Source organism: Entelurus aequoreus, linkage group LG27, assembly GCF_033978785.1.
Source record: "Entelurus aequoreus isolate RoL-2023_Sb linkage group LG27, RoL_Eaeq_v1.1, whole genome shotgun sequence".
In the NCBI taxonomy this organism is placed as follows: Eukaryota; Metazoa; Chordata; class Actinopteri; order Syngnathiformes; family Syngnathidae; genus Entelurus; species Entelurus aequoreus.
In genome coordinates, this window is record NC_084757.1 from 7738032 (window position 1) to 7759285 (window position 21254).

Consider the following 21254-nt stretch of genomic DNA (forward strand, 5'->3'; position numbering starts at 1 on the left):
CAATTTTTGTGTTGTTCTTGTAAAACATTTTTTGAGTAAAATTCTGATCATTATTATAATATTGCCAACATTTTAAAGGTTTCTTATAAAATTGTGACTTTGTCAAGTAAAATTACGACTCTTTTCATAAAATTGCCAAAATGTTAAGCTTTTCTTGTAAAATTGCGACTTTTATCATAATATTCAACAAATATTCACTTTTTCTTGTAAGATTTTGACTTGCGTTGAGTAAAATTACGACTTTTATTATAATACTAGAGGCAGGCATTTTCTTCGGAGGTCTCAAGAAGGTAACAAATGTGTGTGTGTGTGTGTGTGTCTGTGTGTGTGTGTGTGTGTGTGTGTGTGTGTCTGTGTGTGTGTGTGTGTGCTGTGTGTGTGTGTGTGTGTGTGTGTGTGTGTGTGTGTGTGTGCACCACAATGCCGTCAATGCGTCGCTACATGTTGTTTTTTATGTGCGAAACATACACACAAACACCACAGAGGAGCTCATCCTGTGACATCTAGAATGTTCTAGAATGTTGGCAGAATACCTGTCACCTGACATGACCCCCATACCTGTCACCTGACATGACCCCCAGTGTGTGTGTGTGTGTTTGTTTGTGTGTGTGTCTGAGAGATCCAGCTCCTCTCTGAGCTCTTAACGAGATTTACTCTCGTTAGCCGTGACCAGTCGTCCCAAACTACACACAGGACTCCATCTTGGTGGCAAACTACACACAGGACTCCATCTTGGCGGCAAACTACACACATAGGACTCCATCTTGGCGGCAAACTACACACATAGGACTCCATCTTGGCGGCAAACTACACACGTAGGACTCCATCTTGGCAGCAAACTACACACAGGACTCCATCTTGGCGGCAAACTACACACATAGGACTCCATCTTGGTGGCAAACTACACACATAGGACTCCATCTTGGTGGCAAACTACACACATAGGACTCCATCTTGGCGGAAAACTACACACGTAGGACTCCATCTTGGCAGCAAACTACACACAGGACTCCATCTTGGCGGCAAACTGCACACATAGGACTCCATCTTGGTGGCAAACTACACACATAGGACTCCATCTTGGTGGCAAACTACACACATAGGACTCCATCTTGGCGGCAAACTACACACATAGGACTCCATCTTGGCAGCAAACTACACACAGGACTCCATCTTGGTGGCAAACTACACACATAGGACTCCATCTTGGCGGCAAACTACACACATAGGACTCCATCTTGGCGGCAAGCAGTGAGCTCACCAACAATAAATATCATGAACCTCTTTATTATTACACCAGTGACCAGCACTTGACCTTTCACACTTTTTCTTCTGTGCTGTGTGTGTGTGTGTGTGTGTGTGTGTGTGTGTGTGTGTGTGTGTGTGTGTGTGTGTGTGTGTGTGTGTGTGTGTGTGTGTGTGCTAATGAGGGGTGAGACACTCAAACGGTCACATTATAGAGGTCTCGACCTCTGACCTTCCAGCACGCGTTGTATGTCACCCCCAGTCAGCTCCTAAATCAGAGGGGTCGGGGGTTATGGCGTGACCTTTGACTCCAAGCTTGCCTCTCACACACACACACACACACACACACACACACACACACACACACACACACACACACACACACACACACACACACACACACACACACACACACACACACACACACACACACACACACACACACACACACACATTCTTGTATTTGTTACCTTCTTGAGACCTGAGAAAAATGCCTCCCTCTTTGGAATTTCACAAGAAAAACTTAGAATGTTGTCAGTATTATAATAAAAGTTGTCATTTTACTCAACGCAAGTCAAAATTTTACAAGAAAAAGTGAACATTTGTGCAATATTATGATAAAAGTTGGAATTTTACTCAATAACAGTCGCAATTTTACAAGAAAAGCTGAAAATGTTGGCAATGTTATGAAAAGAGTCGTCATTTTACTCGACAGAAGTCACAATTTTATAAGAAAACTTTAAAATGTTGGCAATGTTATAATAATAATCGAAATTTTACAAGGCAAAATTATGACAAAAGTCATTTCACTCAAAAAATGTTTTACAAGAACAACACAAAAATTGGCAATATTGTGATAAAAGTCAGAATTTTATGTGACAAATGTCACCATTTTGCATGAAAAAGTAATAATTTTACATTAAAAAGTAATAATTTTACGAGAATATATTGCAATATTACAGAAACAGAAAGAATATAAGAAATTGTTCCCAATTTTATAAGAAAAAAGTTGATGCATAACCTTATTATGACTTGCCCATAAATACAGTAAAATGATTTCCAACTTACCAAATGTGTTATTTATCAGTGGAAGTTTATTTCATTTGATTTTGTTTGCATCGCAGAAGGTAAAAATAAGATGATCAGTGATCAAAACAAAGGCTCGTTGACTAAGACGATAAAAGAAGTAACTAATATGTGAGTTCAACAAAAATGTTGACCAAAACAAAATCCAATCATATTTAACTTCGTCTTGTCGATGGGTGGGACTAATTGGGAATATATCCATCCCAACTCTTTATTGGCGTACAGGGAACGAGTGGTGGGGGTGAGTTATGAACAACGAGGGTTTCCTTACGACATAAGGAAGTCACCGCCAAAACACAAATGTGTGGTTTTAACATGTAACGTGGTTTTAACATGTAAAGTGGTTTTAACATGTAACGTGGTTTTAACATGTAACGTGGTTTTAACATGTAAAGTGGTTTTAACATGTAACGTGGTTTTAACATGTAAAGTGGTTTTAACATGTAACGTGGTTTTAACATTTAAAGTGGTTTTAACATGTAACGTGGTTTTAACATGTAACGTGGTTTTAACATGTAAAGGGGTTTTAACATGTAAAGTGGTTTTAACATGTAAAGTGGTTTTAACATGTAACATGGTTTTAACATGTAAAGGGGTTTTAACATGTAAAGTGGTTTTAACATGTAACGTGGTTTTAACATGTAAAGGGGTTTTAACATGTAAAGTGGTTTTAACATGTAACGTGGTTTTAACATGTAACGTGTGTAGTTAGTGAGCAGAATTTTTACTGCTATGATGCCATCAGCAGCCGAGTCATGGATTGTGACACGGACACAACTGTAAGTCAAATCTAACCCTAACCCAAGCTAAAACCATCAGCCCGGAGGTTGGGTCTTGTTGGGTGTTCCAACAGGACAATGACCCCAAACACACCTCAAAAGTGGTCAAGGAATAGCTAAATCAGGCTAGAATGAAGGTTTTAGAATGGCCTTCCCAAAGTCCTGACTTAAAGGTGTGGACAATGCTGAAGAAACAAGTCCTCGTCACATTTAGCTGAACTTCACCAATTTAGTGGTCAAGTGGTCAAGCAGAAGCTTGTGGATGGCTACCAAAAGTGCCTTATTGCAGGTCAACTTGCCAAGGAAGCAAATATTAACATTGCTGTATGTATACTTTTGACCCTCACATTGTCAGTAGACACATAATAAATTCATCAAAGAAGCAAACTTCATGAATGTTTCTTGTGAGCAACAAGTATGTGCTCCAATCACTACATCACAACAAAATAATAATAATAACAATAACAACAATAACAAGTATGTGCTCCAATCACTACATCACAACAAAATAATAATAATAACAATAACAACAATAACAAGTATGTGCTCCAATCACTACATCACAACAAAATAATAATAATAACAATAACAACAATAACAAGTATGTGCTCCAATCACTACATCACAACAAAATAATAATAATAACAATAACAACAATAACAAGTATGTGCTCCAATCACTACATCACAACAAAATAATAATAATAACAATAACAACAATAACAAGTATGTGCTCCAATCACTACATCACAACAAAATAATAATAATAACAATAACAACAATAACAAGTATGTGCTCCAATCACTACATCACAACAAAATAATAATAATAACAATAACAACAATAACAAGTATGTGCTCCAATCACTACATCACAACAAAATAATAATAATAACAATAATAATAATGATTGTAAAGTCCAGACAGCCATGACAGGATGTTCTTTACAAGTGTACGTACACTTTTGACCACCACTGTATGTTGTATATATGTTTTACGGGCCCAGCCCATCATTTTCCTACGTAGGCTTTGGAAACGCCCGTCACAGCGATGCTGGCGCTTGAGGTGGCTGATAAGGTTTGATGTGTTGAAGTGTGATGTCTTTTTGCAGAACATTGTCTTCCTCTGAAAGGAGGAGGAAGTGATGGTCGCCATGTTTGAGCTCAGAGGAGGTTTGCAATCGGAGAAAAGGAGCACTAGATTTGCTGACTTGAACTTACTTCGTCATCATCAACTTTATATTTTGCTGACCTGCAGGTTGTTTTTACGTCCTTTCAAAACGTACATGTATAATTTTGGCTTTGAAAATAAAGTCTATAAAATTGGCGCCCGCATACTTAGATTTTTCTGGAAAAGGTTTGGACTCCCTGCCTGAGCCCCGAGACCTGGTGAACACATTGCAAAACCTGCTGAGGTTTTCTTGACTGACTCACCTGCGTGCACGAAGTAGGCCAGGTAGAGGTCCAGCTCTTTGACGGACACGCCGATGTGGTGCGGCTGCACACACAGGCTGGGGTTGGCGCACTGCGGCGACTTGACCAGGCGCTCGCCGTCCGTACTTTCCAGAGGGATTCCCTTGAAGAGGATGACCATGACCAGGTCCAGGCGCCACACCTTGTCTGCCTGACGCAGGCAGTCGATGCGCCGCATCTTGCCCTTCTGGTCGGGGTTGGACAGCACGCAGCACGGCGCCTTCTTGGCCGTCACCGTCAGCACGAAGTCCTCGCGGAACTCGGGCCGGATGTCCTTGCGCAACTTGGCCAGGAGGCGGGACGCCCACTTCTGCTTGACCTCGGGCTTCTCGCCCAGCAGCTCGTCCTTGACGGCACGCTCCTCCTCCTTGGACATCCTCTTCTCGTGCTTCTTGAAGTACTTCCTCTTCCTGGCCTGCAGGTTGAACCACGTGTAGGCGAAGGCGCGCACGTGCGGCAGCAGAGCCTCGATGAACGGATGGAACTCATCCTGCGAGACCACAACAACAACAACAACACCCGTCACCATGACACATCCACAAATATAGACACAAATATGTACAAACGTACATACAGTCATATAAATATATACACATATATATATACAAACATACATACAGTCATATAAATATATACACATATATACACGTATATACATATACACAATGTGTACATGTATATACGTGTGTATAGATGCGTATTACACATACAGTATATACACGTATATATATAAGTGTATATATACACATATATAACCTTTATACATGTATATATATATACACACACATATATATACATATATGTATATACATACATACATATATATATACGCACACATATATATATATATATACATACATATATACTACATATATACTATATATACATTCATATATATACATATACATATATACACATATATACATATACATATATATACATATACACACATATATACATATACACACATATATACATATACACACATATATACATATACACGCATATATATACATATACACACATATATACATATACACACATATATACATAAATATATATATTTGTATATATATGTATATGTATAAATATACATATACCTATATATATATATATGTATATATATATATATATATATATATATATATATATATATATATATATATATATATATATATATATATATATATGTATATATCATAATAGGACTTTCTGTGAATGTACAACTCTGTACAGTAGGTGGCGGTATGCAACATAACTAAACACACAAAGCACTTTTCCACGGCAGGAAGTTTCCAATTTATCCTGGTAAATAAAATACCCGCCTTGCGTTTCCACCAAAAACTATTTAAAGTTCCAACAAAAACTAATTTGGTAACTAGTCACTCTGTGGGAGTTTGGAAAGTTCCTGCAGGAACCTTTCAGGGGGGGTTAAAAACAGTTGGGGTGTTCCTAAAACTTCAGCCACCCGTACAGTATGTACAGTATAAAGCAGTGATTCTCAAACTGTGGCACACGGGCTCCATCTAAAAAATCACTTAATGAAATACTCAAGCACAGTGTTACTGTTCAGTGTGTTATGGCTGAAAATATTCAATATACTTCTTAAATAAAACCTCTGCCTTGTTTTTAATGACTACTTAGGCCTACTACACTACTGTATTTAAATATTGCTCATTATAGTGGTACTTGAAAAGCCAATTGTTTTCTGAGGTGGTACATGGTGAAAAAAGTTGTATAAAGTTGTATTTCTTTACAATTTCTATGACAACAAACGTGAGAAAGGAGAGAGAAAAAAAAGCTTTGTGGTCCATCTGTGTGCTGAGGACTGGAACTCTCTGGCAGTCCCAAAGTAGTCTTTCTTTCAACTACTTTAGATTTCTACACCCTTTATTCATTTTTACAGGCTTTATTTCACTACATCAGGGGTCGGCAACCCAAAATGTTGAAAGAGCCATATTGGACCAAAAATACAACAACAAATCTGTCTGGAGCCGCAACAAATTAGAAGCCATATTACATACAGATAGTGTGTCATGAGATATAAATTGAATTAAGAGGACTTAAAGGAAACTAAATGAGCTCAAATATAGCTAGAAATGAGGCATAATGATGCAAAATGTACATATAGCTAGCCTAAATAGCATGTTAGCATCGATTAGCTTGCAGTCATGCAGTGACCAAATATGTCTGATTAGCACTCCACACAAGTCAATAACATCAACAAAACTCACCTTTGTGCATTCACGCACAACGTTAAAAGTTTGGTGGACAAAATGAGACAGAAAAAGAAGTGGCATAAAACACGTCCTAGAAAGTCGGAGAAAGTTATACATGGACACAAACTAAGGTGAGTTCAAGGACCGCCAAAATTAGTAGGACAAAACGGCGCTCGCCAAATACTCGAATCAGTGAAGCATGTTTAATATAAACAGCAGAGGTGGGACCAAGTCATTGCTTTGCAAGTCACAAGTAAGTCTCAAGTCTTTGCCCTCAAGTCTCGAGTCAAGTCCCGAGTCAAGACAGGCAAGTCCCGAGTCAAGTCCAAAGTCAAGACTAGAAAGTCTCAAGTCAAGTCCCAAGTCCTGCATTTTGAGTTTCGAGTCCTTTCAAGTCCTTTTAACCACAGACTAATATTTTTACACAGATTGTGTATGCTTTTAAAACGCTGTATTTATTTATTAAAACAAGTGCATTCGAAATTGCAGGAAAAAAAATTGTGCTGACATTGCAATTCATAATAGCACTATTAACCAGTCATTTTAATAGTTTAAACAATTTTAAACATTTAACTCATTCCTTTACAGAATAAACACATTTGCAAAAACAAACATTAACATACTATTGGTTGTATTTTATGAAAATAACATTACCACAAAGTTGAGAAGGAGCAAAGATCTTCAATATTTGTATGTGAGAATTACAAAGAAATCTTCTGGGGGAGGATGACGCCCCTACAGGGGTTTGGTTTACAAACTTTCAGCCCCACCTAAAACAAAATTCACCAGCCGCCACTGATTATGATGCATTCTCATTTTAGGCAAAGTATAAGACAATACTTTCTTAACAGTATAATTGTAACCAGGAATAAGTCTTCAAGTAACTATATTCAAATACTAACATTGTTGGGTAAGACAGCATTTGGTTTTATTCTGAATCCAGTGAAACAGATTGGTGGTTTTAGCTTATATAAAGACTTTCAGGTGTTTATATATGTTTAAGTATTTGGCAGACGCTTTTATCCAAAGCGACATACATAAAAAATAGATATAAAACAATCACTGTAAACATTATCATTTAAGGGAAGAATGTAATACAAAATATCAATACAAAGTGTCAAGACAGAATAAACTCTCTGCTGCTGCAGCAACAGAGTTACAGTCTATAGGTCCCTAAAATATATAGATATCTAATGTATTCATACATTGTTTATGTAGGATATACGCATGTATATATAATCTAATCATATTGTTTCTTCAACTTAAAAATAGCTGACCGTTTTTTTCCCCCTTCTCTGGGATTATATTCCCAGTTTTGATCTCGGACGTCTGGTCATTTATAGCGTATAAGAATATTATATTACTGTTAAGCAAACTATGAATAATAAAAACGCCAAAACATGTGTCCGTTATCATAGCTACACGTATGACAAAAAAAACGCGTGAAAATCAGTGGTATTCAGTGAGGTAAGATGAATTAAATTTGCTGACAGTTCATTGCTCCTGCCAAATGAATTGCACTGAGTGGAGCGGATCACCACTCCAAGATGGCGGCTCCGCGTCTCGTCTGCGCCAGCAGGCAGTAGCACTCAGTGCTGCGTACCCTTATAAGATGTCTATGGTTATAACGTTAGCAGTGAGTTTACAGCCTCACTGATTTAACTACACAGCAAATAAAAGTCGTGTTACTTAGCCAATAAACGTTATCTTACATTCAAAACTTACCCTTTTTTGTGCAACTTCAAATGTCGAACGAAGTTGGAAGTTGTTGCGTCTCCGTCTGTAATATTCGAACTGCGTGATTTGCATACGGCAATTCGTTTTTTGTTGACCAAGTCGTAGTTTTTATACCCGAACGAAACCAACTTTGGCATAATTGTTTCTCACTGCCGCATTGTTTGACAACTCATGTTCGGTGGTTGTCCTGCAATTGGATTGGATGAATGCTGTGTGATGAAAACAACGTAGATCTAATTTGATTGGCTGTTGTACTGACAGCACACCAGCTGACAAGCAGCACACACGCTTATAGACACAGACGTATAAAATGAAAGATACGGAGCGCTCCCAAATAACTTTTTAAGGTTTGGGTTTTGGGGAAAGTAGCAAGTCATGTCAAGTCAAAAGCCTCAAGTCCAAGTGAAGTCACAAGTCATTGATGTTAAAGTCTAAGTCCAGTTGCAAGTCTCTTTACATTTTGTCAAGTCGAGTCTAAAGTCATCAAATTCATGACTCGAGTCTGACTCGAGTCCAAGTCATGTGACTCGAGTCCACACCTCTGATAAACAGTGTGCTTTACAACAATTAGGGAGGTTTGCGTCATGTTTGTCATCCTACAGTAACCATATTAAAACAAATTTTTTTTTTTTTTCCTTTTTTTTCCAATGTTCATACATTTTTAAAAAAACTTTTAAGAGCCACATGTGGCTCTAGAGCCGCGGGTTGCCGACCCCTGCACTACATGAAGTTCACTCACGCTTTTCAAGGTATTTTCAAAAGCGACTTTCAGCGGCCCACTGGGACTTGGAGACCCCGTTTGAGGATAAATGTGAAATAAAGGAGGCAGTGACGTATTTCCTGGGCTACAAGGTGCTACTTTTTCCCTAAGCTTTGAACCCTGCGGCTGATACAAAGGTGCGGCTGATCTGTGGATTTTTCTTCGCTAACAGCTAAATTATAAACTAACAAACAAACAAAACATTTACTAAAATGATCCACTTTGGGAAATAAAACCACAGGTGTCAAAGTCAAGGCCCAGGGGCCAGATGTGGCCCGCCACCTCATTTTATTTGGCCCACAATAACATGTATCAATAAAGTACTGTAACTTTTCTTACTAAATGTTTTACTTGTTTCTATTTTGGGAGAATACAAATATATGTACTCCATGTAATCGCAAATTATGTTAACTTAAATATTGTCTAATTATGCAAAAATATTTCTGGCAACTGAGCTGTCTTTTTTACAAGAACAACAAAAAAATTGGCAATATTCTTATTATGGATCATTATACACTTCTTATTATGGGTCATTATACACTTCTTATTATGGGTCATTATACACTTCTTATTATGGGCTGTCAACCTTTGGGCGCCGAAAGATTTGATCCCATTGCGGTTGCTGTGGTGATGATTCGTCTCAGAATGGATTCAGAGTGATTATTGTAATGTGTTTTTGTTATTATTATTATTGTAATGTGTTTTTCTTATTATTATTATTGTAATGTGTTTTTGTTATTATTATTATTGTAATGTGTTTTTGTTATTATTATTATTGTAATGTGTTTTTGTTATTATTATTATTGTAATGTGTTTTGTTCTAATAATTATAATACAACTTTTTCAAAACAGCTGAGAAAATCTCATTGAGATCACCTAAAAATGTCTTTTAAAAACGGTTTCTTATTGAAAAAATGTTTTTGAAAATTATGAATTGATTTGTAATTGTCATGTCTGTTCATGTTTTTGTTTTGGCCATGTGTTTGTTTTTTGGACTCTTTTTAGTTCCTGGTTGCACTTCCTTGTTTGGTTTGGTTTCCATGGTCACCCATTAGTTTTCACCTGTCTTGTCACGCACCTGTTTCACGTTTGGAGTCACGCACCTGTTTCACGTTTGGAGTCACGCACCTGTTTCACGTTTGGAGTCACGCACCTGTTTCACGTTTGGAGTCACGCACCTGTTTCACGTTTGGAGTCACGCACCTGTTTCACGTTTGGAGTCACGCACCTGTTTCACGTTTGGAGTCACGCACCTGTTTCACGTTTGGAGTCACGCACCTGTTTCACGTTTGGAGTCACGCACCTGTTTCCACTGATCACGTCACTATTTAAATGTGTCTGTTTCTGTTGTTGGTGCTGGCGTCCTCACACATTCACACTCTGATGATCCATGCGGATCTTTTTCATCTTTTTTCTCATGCCAAGTAAGTTTTGTTTATTAAGACCACAGTTATGTTTTTGTTTCTTTCTTCATAGTTTTTGTGCCCACGTGCATGTCTTTTGTTTCTTAGTCAAGTTTGTATTTCCGCCTTTGTGCGCGCCATTTGTTTGCTTCCTTTTTTTTAGTTTATTAGTGTTAAAAATAAATCATGTATTTAAATTCACGTCTTGCACGCGCCAATTTTCCATTGCCTTCTGGAGAAACACAAGCCGAGAACCCAGTCCTGACAGTAATCGTGATTCGGATGTGAGGCGATTTTTTGGCTACTTTTTATATTTGTTTATTTCTCCTGTGTTTATTTCCAGCGTCTTTTGAGGTTGTTGACAAAATGTTTCTTTAATGTTTGGACGTCTTCAGTTGTTTCAAATTGTCAGAGCGCAGCTGCACGCTCTTCTTTAATCTAAGACCCCCTGAATACAAGACATTCTTCTTTAATGGAAGACCCCCTGAATACAAGACATTGTTTCTTCTTGGAGGCGCTCCAAGTCCACGGCTCAGTCTCTCAAAGATCCTCCAGCGCCACGACCCGCTTCACCGGCGCCGGCTTCTCGCTGCAGGACCACCCCAAACACCACCACAACACACGTGTGTGTGTGTGTGTGTGTCCTCAGGCGGCTAGTAGGACACTCACACACACACACACACACACACACACACACACACACACACACACACACACACACACACACACACACACTCACACACACACACACACACACACACACACACACACACACACACACACACACACACACACACACACACACACACACACACACACACACACACACCAGTTGTAGAAGTGGGTGGGAGCAACATTCCAACATTCCTCACACTATTTCACTTTCCACGCTCCACTCCGACCAGTCACACGTTCACAAACCTCCTCAAATGTCCACTCCGACCAGTCACACGTTCACAAACCTCCTCAAATGTCCACTCCGACCAGTCACACGTTCACAAACCTCCTCAAATGTCCACTCCGACCAGTCACACGTTCACAAACCTCCTCAAATGTCCACTCCGACCAGTCACACGTTCACAAACCTCCTCAAATGTCCACTCCGACCAGTCACACGTTCACAAACCTCCTCAAATGTCCACTCCGACCAGTCACACGTTCACAAACCTCCTCAAATGTCCACTCCGACCAGTCACACGTTCACAAACCTCCTCAAATGTCCACTCCGACCAGTCACACGTTCACAAACCTCCTCAAATGTCCACTCCGACCAGTCACACGTTCACAAACCTCCTCAAATGTCCACTCCGACCAGTCACACGTTCACAAACCTCCTCAAATGTCCACTCCGACCAGTCACACGTTCACAAACCTCCTCAAATGTCCACTCCGACCAGTCACACATTCACAAACCTCCTCAAATGTCCACTCCGACCAGTCACACGTTCACAAACCTCCTCAAATTTTCCAGTGATTTGTCACACTTTCTTAGCAAGTGGGTCAAAGGTCAGGTCATCACTTCCTGACTGGGTCACATGTTGCTGTGATGTCACAGCCAGCAGGAAGTGAAATATTATGTTTTTCTATGTTTCTACATTTTGATGACATTTTGATCACCAAGCTGATCTAGGACACAAACTCAAGGCCCGGGGGCCAGATGTGGCCCGCCACTTTATTTAATGTGGCCCGCCCTTCATTTAATATGATCCGCTTTATTCAATGTGAAACGCCACTTTAATGTGGCCCACCGTTTTATTTAATGAAGCTCATAGTTTTATTTAATGTGGCCCGCCACTTTATTTAACGTGGACTGCCGCAATTTTTATTTTATTTTCTATTATTATTTAAAATTGCATGCTTTATTTAATGTGGGGTGTTGTAGTCTGATCCTGGTCCTGGTGCAGATGTGATAGTGTTTAGTCACATGTCTCCTCTGTACTCAGATGTGATAGTGTTTAGTCACATGTCTCCTCTGTACTCAGATGTGATAGTGTTTAGTCACATGTCTCCTCTGTACTCAGATGTGATAGTGTTTAGTCACATGTCTCCTCTGTACTCAGATGTGATAGTGTTTAGTCACATGTCTCCTCTGTACTCAGATGTGATAGTGTTTAGTCACATGTCTACTCTGTACTCAGATGTGATAGTGTTTAGTCACATGTCTACTCTGTACTCAGATGTGATAGTGTTTAGTCACATGTCTCCTCTGTACTCAGATGTGATAGTGTTTAGTCACATGTCTCCTCTGTACTCAGATGTGATAGTGTTAAGTCACATGTCTCCTCTGTACTCAGATGTGATAGTGTTAAGTCACATGTCTCCTCTGTACTCAGATGTGATAGTGTTAAGTCACATGTCTCCTCTGTACTCAGATGTGATAGTGTTTAGTCACATGTCTCCTCTGTACTCAGATGTGATAGTGTTTAGTCACATGTCTCCTCTGTACTCAGATGTGATAGTGTTTAGTCACATGTCTCCTCTGTACTCAGATGTGATAGTGTTAAGTCACATGTCTCCTCTGTACTCAGATGTGATAGTGTTAAGTCACATGTCTCCTCTGTACTCAGATGTGATAGTGTTTAGTCACATGTCTCCTCTGTACTCAGATGTGATAGTGTTAAGTCACATGTCTCCTCTGTACTCAGATGTGATAGTGTTTAGTCACATGTCTCCTCTGTACTCAGATGTGATAGTGTTTAGTCACATGTCTCCTCTGTACTCAGATGTGATAGTGTTTAGTCACATGTCTCCTCTATAATCAGATGTGATAGCGTTTAGTCACATGTCTCCTCTGTACTCAGATGTGACAGTTTTTAGTCACATGTCTCCTCTGTACTCAGATGTGATAGTGTTTAGTCACATGTCTCCTCTGTACGCAGATGTGATAGTGTTTAGTCACATGTCTCCTCTGTACTCAGCCATGCATTCATATACGTGTGTATTTATTTGTGTGCAATGATAGGGGATGTGGGTCATTCACGTATTGTTTTTAAGTCTTTGCCTTGAATTTCTTTTACGTATGAAAAGCGCTTTGTAAATAAAAAGTTGGCTTTGATTTGATTTCAAGTGGCCTGCCACATTATTTAAGTAGCTTGCTGCATGACTTCATTTAAGGTACACCACATGTAATGTCACATGCCACATCATTTTTGTTTTTGTTTTTTGGGGATAAACACAAATAAACACCGAAATATCTGCATTTTTCTTTGACTTATTATGTCCAAGCAACTTACCCACCAATCTGTGAGTGGAAAATATCCTCATCAAAAAGTTGCCTATGCAGATTGTGCAATGTTGTGGTAGCCATTTTTGTGTTATTCATATTTCGGTAGTGAAGTGAAGTGAAGTGAAGTGAATTATATTTATATAGCGCTTTTCTCAAGTGACTCAAAGCGCTTTACATAGTGAAACCCAATATCTAAGTTACATTTTTAAACCAGTGTGGGTGGCACTGGGAGCAGGTGGGTAAAGTGTCTTGCCCAAGGACACAACGGCAGTGACTAGGATGGCGGAAGCGGGGATTGAACCTGCAACCCTGAAGTTGCTGGCACGGCCGCTCTACCAATCGAGCTATACCGCCTTAATACATGCATAGTCCTGCATGTATTAAGTTAAATTCATTATTTGTTGTTTGATGAATACTTGGGCCTACTGCACTTTGGTGTTGGTCATTAAGGTTTTGGTAGCGTTCACTATTATATGCGTACACTCACTATTATACATGTACACTCACTATTATATGTGTACACTCACTATTATACACATACACTCACTATTATACACGTACACTCACTATTATATGTGTACACTCACTATTATACACATACACTCACTATTATACACGTACACTCACTATTATACATGTACAGTCACTATTATATGTGTACACTCACTATTATATGTGTACACTCACTATTATACGCGTACACTCACTATTATATGTGTATACTCACTATTATACACGTACACTCACTATTATACATGTACACTCACTATTATACGTGTACACTCACTATTATATGTGTACACTCACTATTATACACGTACACACACTATTATATGTGTACACTCACTATTATACGCGTACACTCACTATTATACGCGTACACTCACTATTATACATGTACACTCACTATAATACATGTACACTCACTATTATACATGTACACTCACTATTATACACGTACACTCACTATTATACACGTACACTCACTATTATACATGTACAGTCACTATCATATGTGTACACTCACTATTATACGCGTACACTCACTATTATATGTGTACACTCACTATTATACACGTACACTCACTATTATATGTGTACACTCACTATTATACGCGTACACTCACTATTATACATGTACACTCACTATTATTTGTACACTCACTATAATACATGTACACTCACTATTATACATGTACACTCACTATTATACACGTACACTCACTATTATACACGTACACTCACTATTATACATGTACAGTCACTATTATATGTGTACACTCACTATTATATGTGTACACTCACTATTATACGCGTACACTCACTATTATACATGTACAGTCACTATAATACATGTACACTCACTATTATACATGTACACTCACTATTATACATGTACACTCACTATTATATGTGTACACTCACTATTATACACGTACACTCACTATTATATGTGTACACTCACTATTATACGCGTACACTCACTATTATACGCGTACACTCACTATTATACATGTACACTCATTATTATACGCGTACACTCACTATTATACATGTACACTCACTATTATTTGTACACTCACTATTATATGTGTACACTCACTATTATACGCGTACACTCACTATTATACATGTACACTCACTATTATTTGTACACTCACTATAATACATGTACACTCACTATTATACATGTACACTCACTATTATACATGTACACTCATTATTAATTGTGTACACTCACTCACAATTTATTCACTTTTTTTTGGCTAGAAACAAAAAGGACAGGGCGTCAGTCACACACGGTCCACAGTACACAGGATTTCTCTCCACAGCTCCGAGTGTCAGTGCTCACTCTAGCTCGTGAATTCAATCATTTATGCTTACATGTGTAAATAATAATAATAATAAATAAAATAATAATAATAATAATTATAATAATAATAATGAAAGCTAAATAAAGCATAAAATAGTCTCAAATAAATCAATAAAATAAAAAACAGTATATAAAATACATACATCAGCAAATAACAAAAATATATATTAAGAAAAAGGAACTTTAATATGTGCAGCAATTTACCTCATTTTTCACACTCACATCAACTCATTTTATATTTTTCTACAATAAACTATGCGAAAAAACTCATAACAGACATACCTTTTTTTTGATAGAAACAAAACAAAAAGAACAGGGCGTCACACACAGTCCACAGTACATCTCTCCACTACAGAATAAAGAAAGAAATAATGCACACTCATATTAATGCCACAGCGGCACACAAAATGTATTGTATATATATATATATATATATATATATATATATATATATATATATATATATATATATATATATATATATATATATATATATATATATATATACACATATTAATGCCACATGACACAAGATGTCCACACAGACACACAGCGGAGTTTTTCACCCGTGTGCAAACTCACAAAACCAGGAAACCCCGTAATAAGTGCCACTAGCATTAAGCTAATCCACACATCATTTAAAAGTCCGGTTTTACAACAATTTAAGAAACAGAAAGTTCGGGAATTTAACCCACATGCTTAACAGCACGTCACAATTAAGACAGTGTGCATTCTTATCAAATACTTTAAGAGCGACAAGCAAAAAGTAAATAAAGGGAGAGAGACATAAACATGACTGACAGCTCGGAGTGTCCGTGCTCACTGAAGCTGCTCACACTCACACAACATACTTGCCAACCCTCCCGGAATTCAGCGCCTCTCCCGAAAACCTCCCGGAAGAAATTTTCTCCCGATAAACTCCCGGAATTCAGCTGGAGCTGGAGGCCACGCCCCCTCCAGCTCCATGCGGACCTGAGTGGGGACAGTCTGTTTTCACAGCCGCTTTCCCACGATATAAACAGCGTGCCTGCCCAATCAAGTCATAACTGTAGAATGATCCAGGGTGACTTCTTGGTTTCTTATGTGGGTTTATTGTTAGGCACTTTCATTAACGTCCTCCCAGCGCCGTAACAACCACAACAACACACGTCACGCTTTCGTCTACCGTAAAGCAGTTCGTCTGCCGTAAACAGCAATGTTGTGACACTCTTAAACAGGATAATACTGCCATCTACTGGATAGCCTTCGGAACACTGAAATTCAAGTATTCATTTTATTTATATGTATAATAAAATATATATATATATATATATATATATATATATATATATATATATATATATATATATATATATATATATATATATATATATATGTATACTGTATATATGAAATATGAAATGCTCGAGTTGGTGAATTCTAGCTGTAAATATACTCTTCCCCTCTTAACCACGCCCCCAACCACGCCCCCCGCCCCTGTTTATATGTGTACACTCACTATTATACACGTACACTCAGTATTATACACGTACACTCACTATTATATGTGTACACTCAGTATTATACACGTACACTCACTATTATACATGTACACTCACTATTAGATGTGTACACTCACTATTATACACGTACACTCACTATTATACGTGTACACTCACTATTATACGCGTACACTCACTATTATACACGTACACTCAGTATTATACACGTACACTCACTATTATACACGTACACTCACTATTATATGTGTACACTCACTATTATACACGTACACTCACTATTATACACGTACACTCACTATTATATGTGTACACTCAGTATTATACACGTACACTCACTATTATACACGTACACTCAGTATTATATGTGTACACTCAGTATTATACACGTACACTCACTATTATACACGTACACTCACTATTATATGTGTACACTCAGTATTATACACGTACACTCACTATTATATGTGTACACTCACTATTATACACGTACACTCACTATTATACACGTACACTCAGTATTATACACGTACACTCACTATTATATGTGTACACTCAGTATTATACACGTACACTCACTATTATACACGTACACTCACTATTATATGTGTACACTCAGTATTATACACGTACACTCACTATTATACACGTACACTCACTATTATATGTGTACACTCAGTATTATACACGTACACTCACTATTATACACGTACACTCACTATTATATGTGTACACTCAGTATTATACGCGTACACTCAGTATTATACACGTACACTCACTATTATACACGTACACTCACTATTATATGTGTACACTCAGTATTATACACGTACACTCACTATTATACACGTACACTCACTATTATATGTGTACACTCAGTATTATACGCGTACACTCAGTATTATACACGTACACTCACTATTATACACGTACACTCACTATTATATGTGTACACTCAGTATTATACACGTACACTCACTATTATACACATACACTCACTATTATATGTGTACACTCACTATTATACACGTAGGCAAGGCAAGGCAAGGCAACTTTATTTGTATAGCGCTTTTCATACACAAGGCAGACTCAAAGTGCTTCACAGACAACAAAGTGAAATGAAAGAAAATAAAAGCAAAATTAAAATGCAGACAATAAAAATAAAAACAGTGCAGACGTTAAAAGTTAAAAGATTAAAAGATTTAGCTGAAAGCTAAGGTGAACATAAAAGTCTTCAGTCTAGTTTTAAAAGTAGTGAGAGTTGGGGAGAGTCTGACATCTTCAGGAAGTACACTCAGTATTATACACGTACACTCACTATTATATGTGTACACTCAGTATTATACACGTACACTCAGTATTATACACGTACACTCACTATTATACGCGTACACTCACTATTATACACGTACACTCACTATTATACACGTACACTCACTATTATATGTGTACACTCACTATTATATGTGTACACTCACTATTATACACGTACACTCACTATTATACGCGTACACTCACTATTATATGTGTACACTCACTATTATACACGTACACTCACTATTATACACGTACACTCACTATTATACACGTACACTCACTATTATACGCGTACACTCACTATTATACACGTACACTCACTATTATACACGTACACTCACTATTATATGTGCACACTCAGTATTATACACGTACACTCACTATTATACACGTACACTCACTATTATATGTGCACACTCAGTATTATACACGTACACTCACTATTATACACGTACACTCACTATTATACACATACACTCAGTATTATAAGTATACACTCAGTATTATACATGTACACTCACTATTATAAGTGTACACTCCGTATTATACACGTACACTCACTATTATAAGTATACACTCAGTATTATACGCGTACACTCACTATTATGTGTCTTTTTCTTGCAGTAGCACCCCCGCCCCATGACACATACACGCGCACACGCACACACACACACACACACACGCACACACACACACTCGCACACACACACACACACACACACACACACACACACACACACACACACACACACACACACACACACACACACACACACACACACACACACACACACACACACACACACACACACACACACACACACACACACACACACACACAGCGAGACAGAGGCGTGCATGAGAAGTGGACTTAAGGACCACCAAGAACCCCCCCACCACCACACACACACACACACACACACACACACACACACACACACACACACACACACACACATTTGGACAGCATCGGTCTTTTAATGGCAATAAATATGTCCAAAAAGAGGAATAACAATGTTCCTAATTTATATTACATTTTAATTATAAAGATAAATATTTATTTTAATATTCTTCCACTAAAAGTCATTTTTCCTTTACAATGTACACAAAAAAGTACATTCATGTTGCTAAATAGAGGAATTGATAAGAATATAAATAATGTACACATTGATAGAAAAGTGGAACACCGAGTAATCATTTTTGTCATTGAAATAGAAAACTAGTGTATCTTTTTTGTCTTTGTTTTGTTTGGCTTTTTTTTTTGTTTTGTTTCCACGGGCTGATCCCCACGCCGCGTCACGTCACGTCACTCACCGCATTAATGATCACCTAATGAATCGCATTAGGAGCGTCTTCATGCAGATTATTCACATTGAAACATCCTTACGTTTCATGAGTGGACGACGTGACGTCTCATTGCAATTTCAAAGCAGATTACACTCGCCATGCAATCCATTTGGACACTTTGATTGGCGCTCAAATGCCCACAAGTCAACTCACGCACTTATTTACACTTTTTATTCGACAATTGCATCGATTTTCATTCTACAATTGCATCATTTTTTATTCGACAATTGCATCATTTTTAATTCTACAATTGCATCATTTTTAATTCTACAATTGCATCATTTTTAATTCTACAATTGCATCATTTTTAATTCTACAATTGCATCATTTTTAATTCTACAATTGCATCATTTTTAATTCTACAATTGCATCATTTTTAATTCTACAATTGCATCATTTTTAATGACTGCAAATAAGTTGACCCTGCGCGCGCACACCCACGTTGACACGCACGCGCAGCAGGGCAAAAGTTGTACGTGAACTTGTGCGAAGTGAAGAAGACGCGCGTGCACGTACCTGCGTGAGACATAGAGGAGAGTACATGTCTGGTCCACGGTGCGCGTGCTCGTGCGTGCGTGCGTGAGAGGGGGGTGGGGGGGGGGGGGGGCGTGGAGCCCTCCTGTTGCCCCCCAAACTTCTCACATGTCCAAGTTGGGCTGACCTTTGACCTTACACGCGCCCTGCTAGCCGCCGTGGAACATGTCAGCTCCGGGACATAAAGAAGAAAAAGTCCCGTTAGAGAAGTGCAAAGTGCCGCGGAGGAGGACGGCGAGTCCGCTGTAGCGCCACCGGGCGAAGCTCCGCGACGTCCCGCACCGGCATGTCACAACTCGCCTATCCGCCCGGCGGTGCGCTGTGGTCGGCGTGCGGCGCTGCGGAGCCCCGGGTGAAAAAAAAAAAGGCAGCCGGGATCGCTGCGCTTCCGCTCGGCCGTCTCGCCTCTGAGCGCCCGCTGACTGCGCGGAGGATTTATAGGAGGAGCGCCGCCTCCTCAATAATGCTGCTGGGCTGCTGCTGGGCTGCTGCTGGGCTGCCTGATGACTGACTGACCGGGACCGGGACCTCCGCTCCCCGCCAGAGGACAGTGCGAGTGCGCGGTCCTGCAGCAGAGCTGATCACACACGGACTATCGATCTAGGCGCGTGCGCGCGCGGGCGTGCGTGCGTGTGAGTGCATTAAGTGATTGTGGCCTCACTGCTCAACTTGGACAACAACTCAAGTGCTCTAGGTCTGGGTTCTAGACGTCAGCACTAGGTCTGGGTTCTAGACGTCAGCACTAGGTCTGGGTTCTAG

General features: G+C 38.8%; 2 protein-coding genes across 2 annotated transcripts in view; both read right to left on the bottom strand.

Annotated features, from left to right (window-relative positions):
* Positions 1 to 21023, bottom strand: part of LOC133644091 (nuclear factor 1 A-type-like) — an 87385-nt gene extending 66362 nt beyond the window's left edge. The window contains exons 1-2 of the mRNA XM_062038414.1: positions 20478 to 21023; positions 4542 to 5070 (exon numbers count right to left, since the gene is read on the bottom strand). Of these exons, the coding sequence (XP_061894398.1) occupies positions 4542 to 5070; positions 20478 to 20504 (556 nt within the window). The 5' untranslated portion in view covers positions 20505 to 21023. The remainder of the gene's footprint in view (positions 1 to 4541; positions 5071 to 20477) is intronic.
* Positions 20645 to 21254, bottom strand: part of LOC133644092 (NACHT domain- and WD repeat-containing protein 1-like) — a 24884-nt gene continuing 24274 nt past the window's right edge. The window contains exon 16 of the mRNA XM_062038415.1: positions 20645 to 21072. Within this exon, the coding sequence (XP_061894399.1) occupies positions 20645 to 21072 (428 nt within the window). The remainder of the gene's footprint in view (positions 21073 to 21254) is intronic.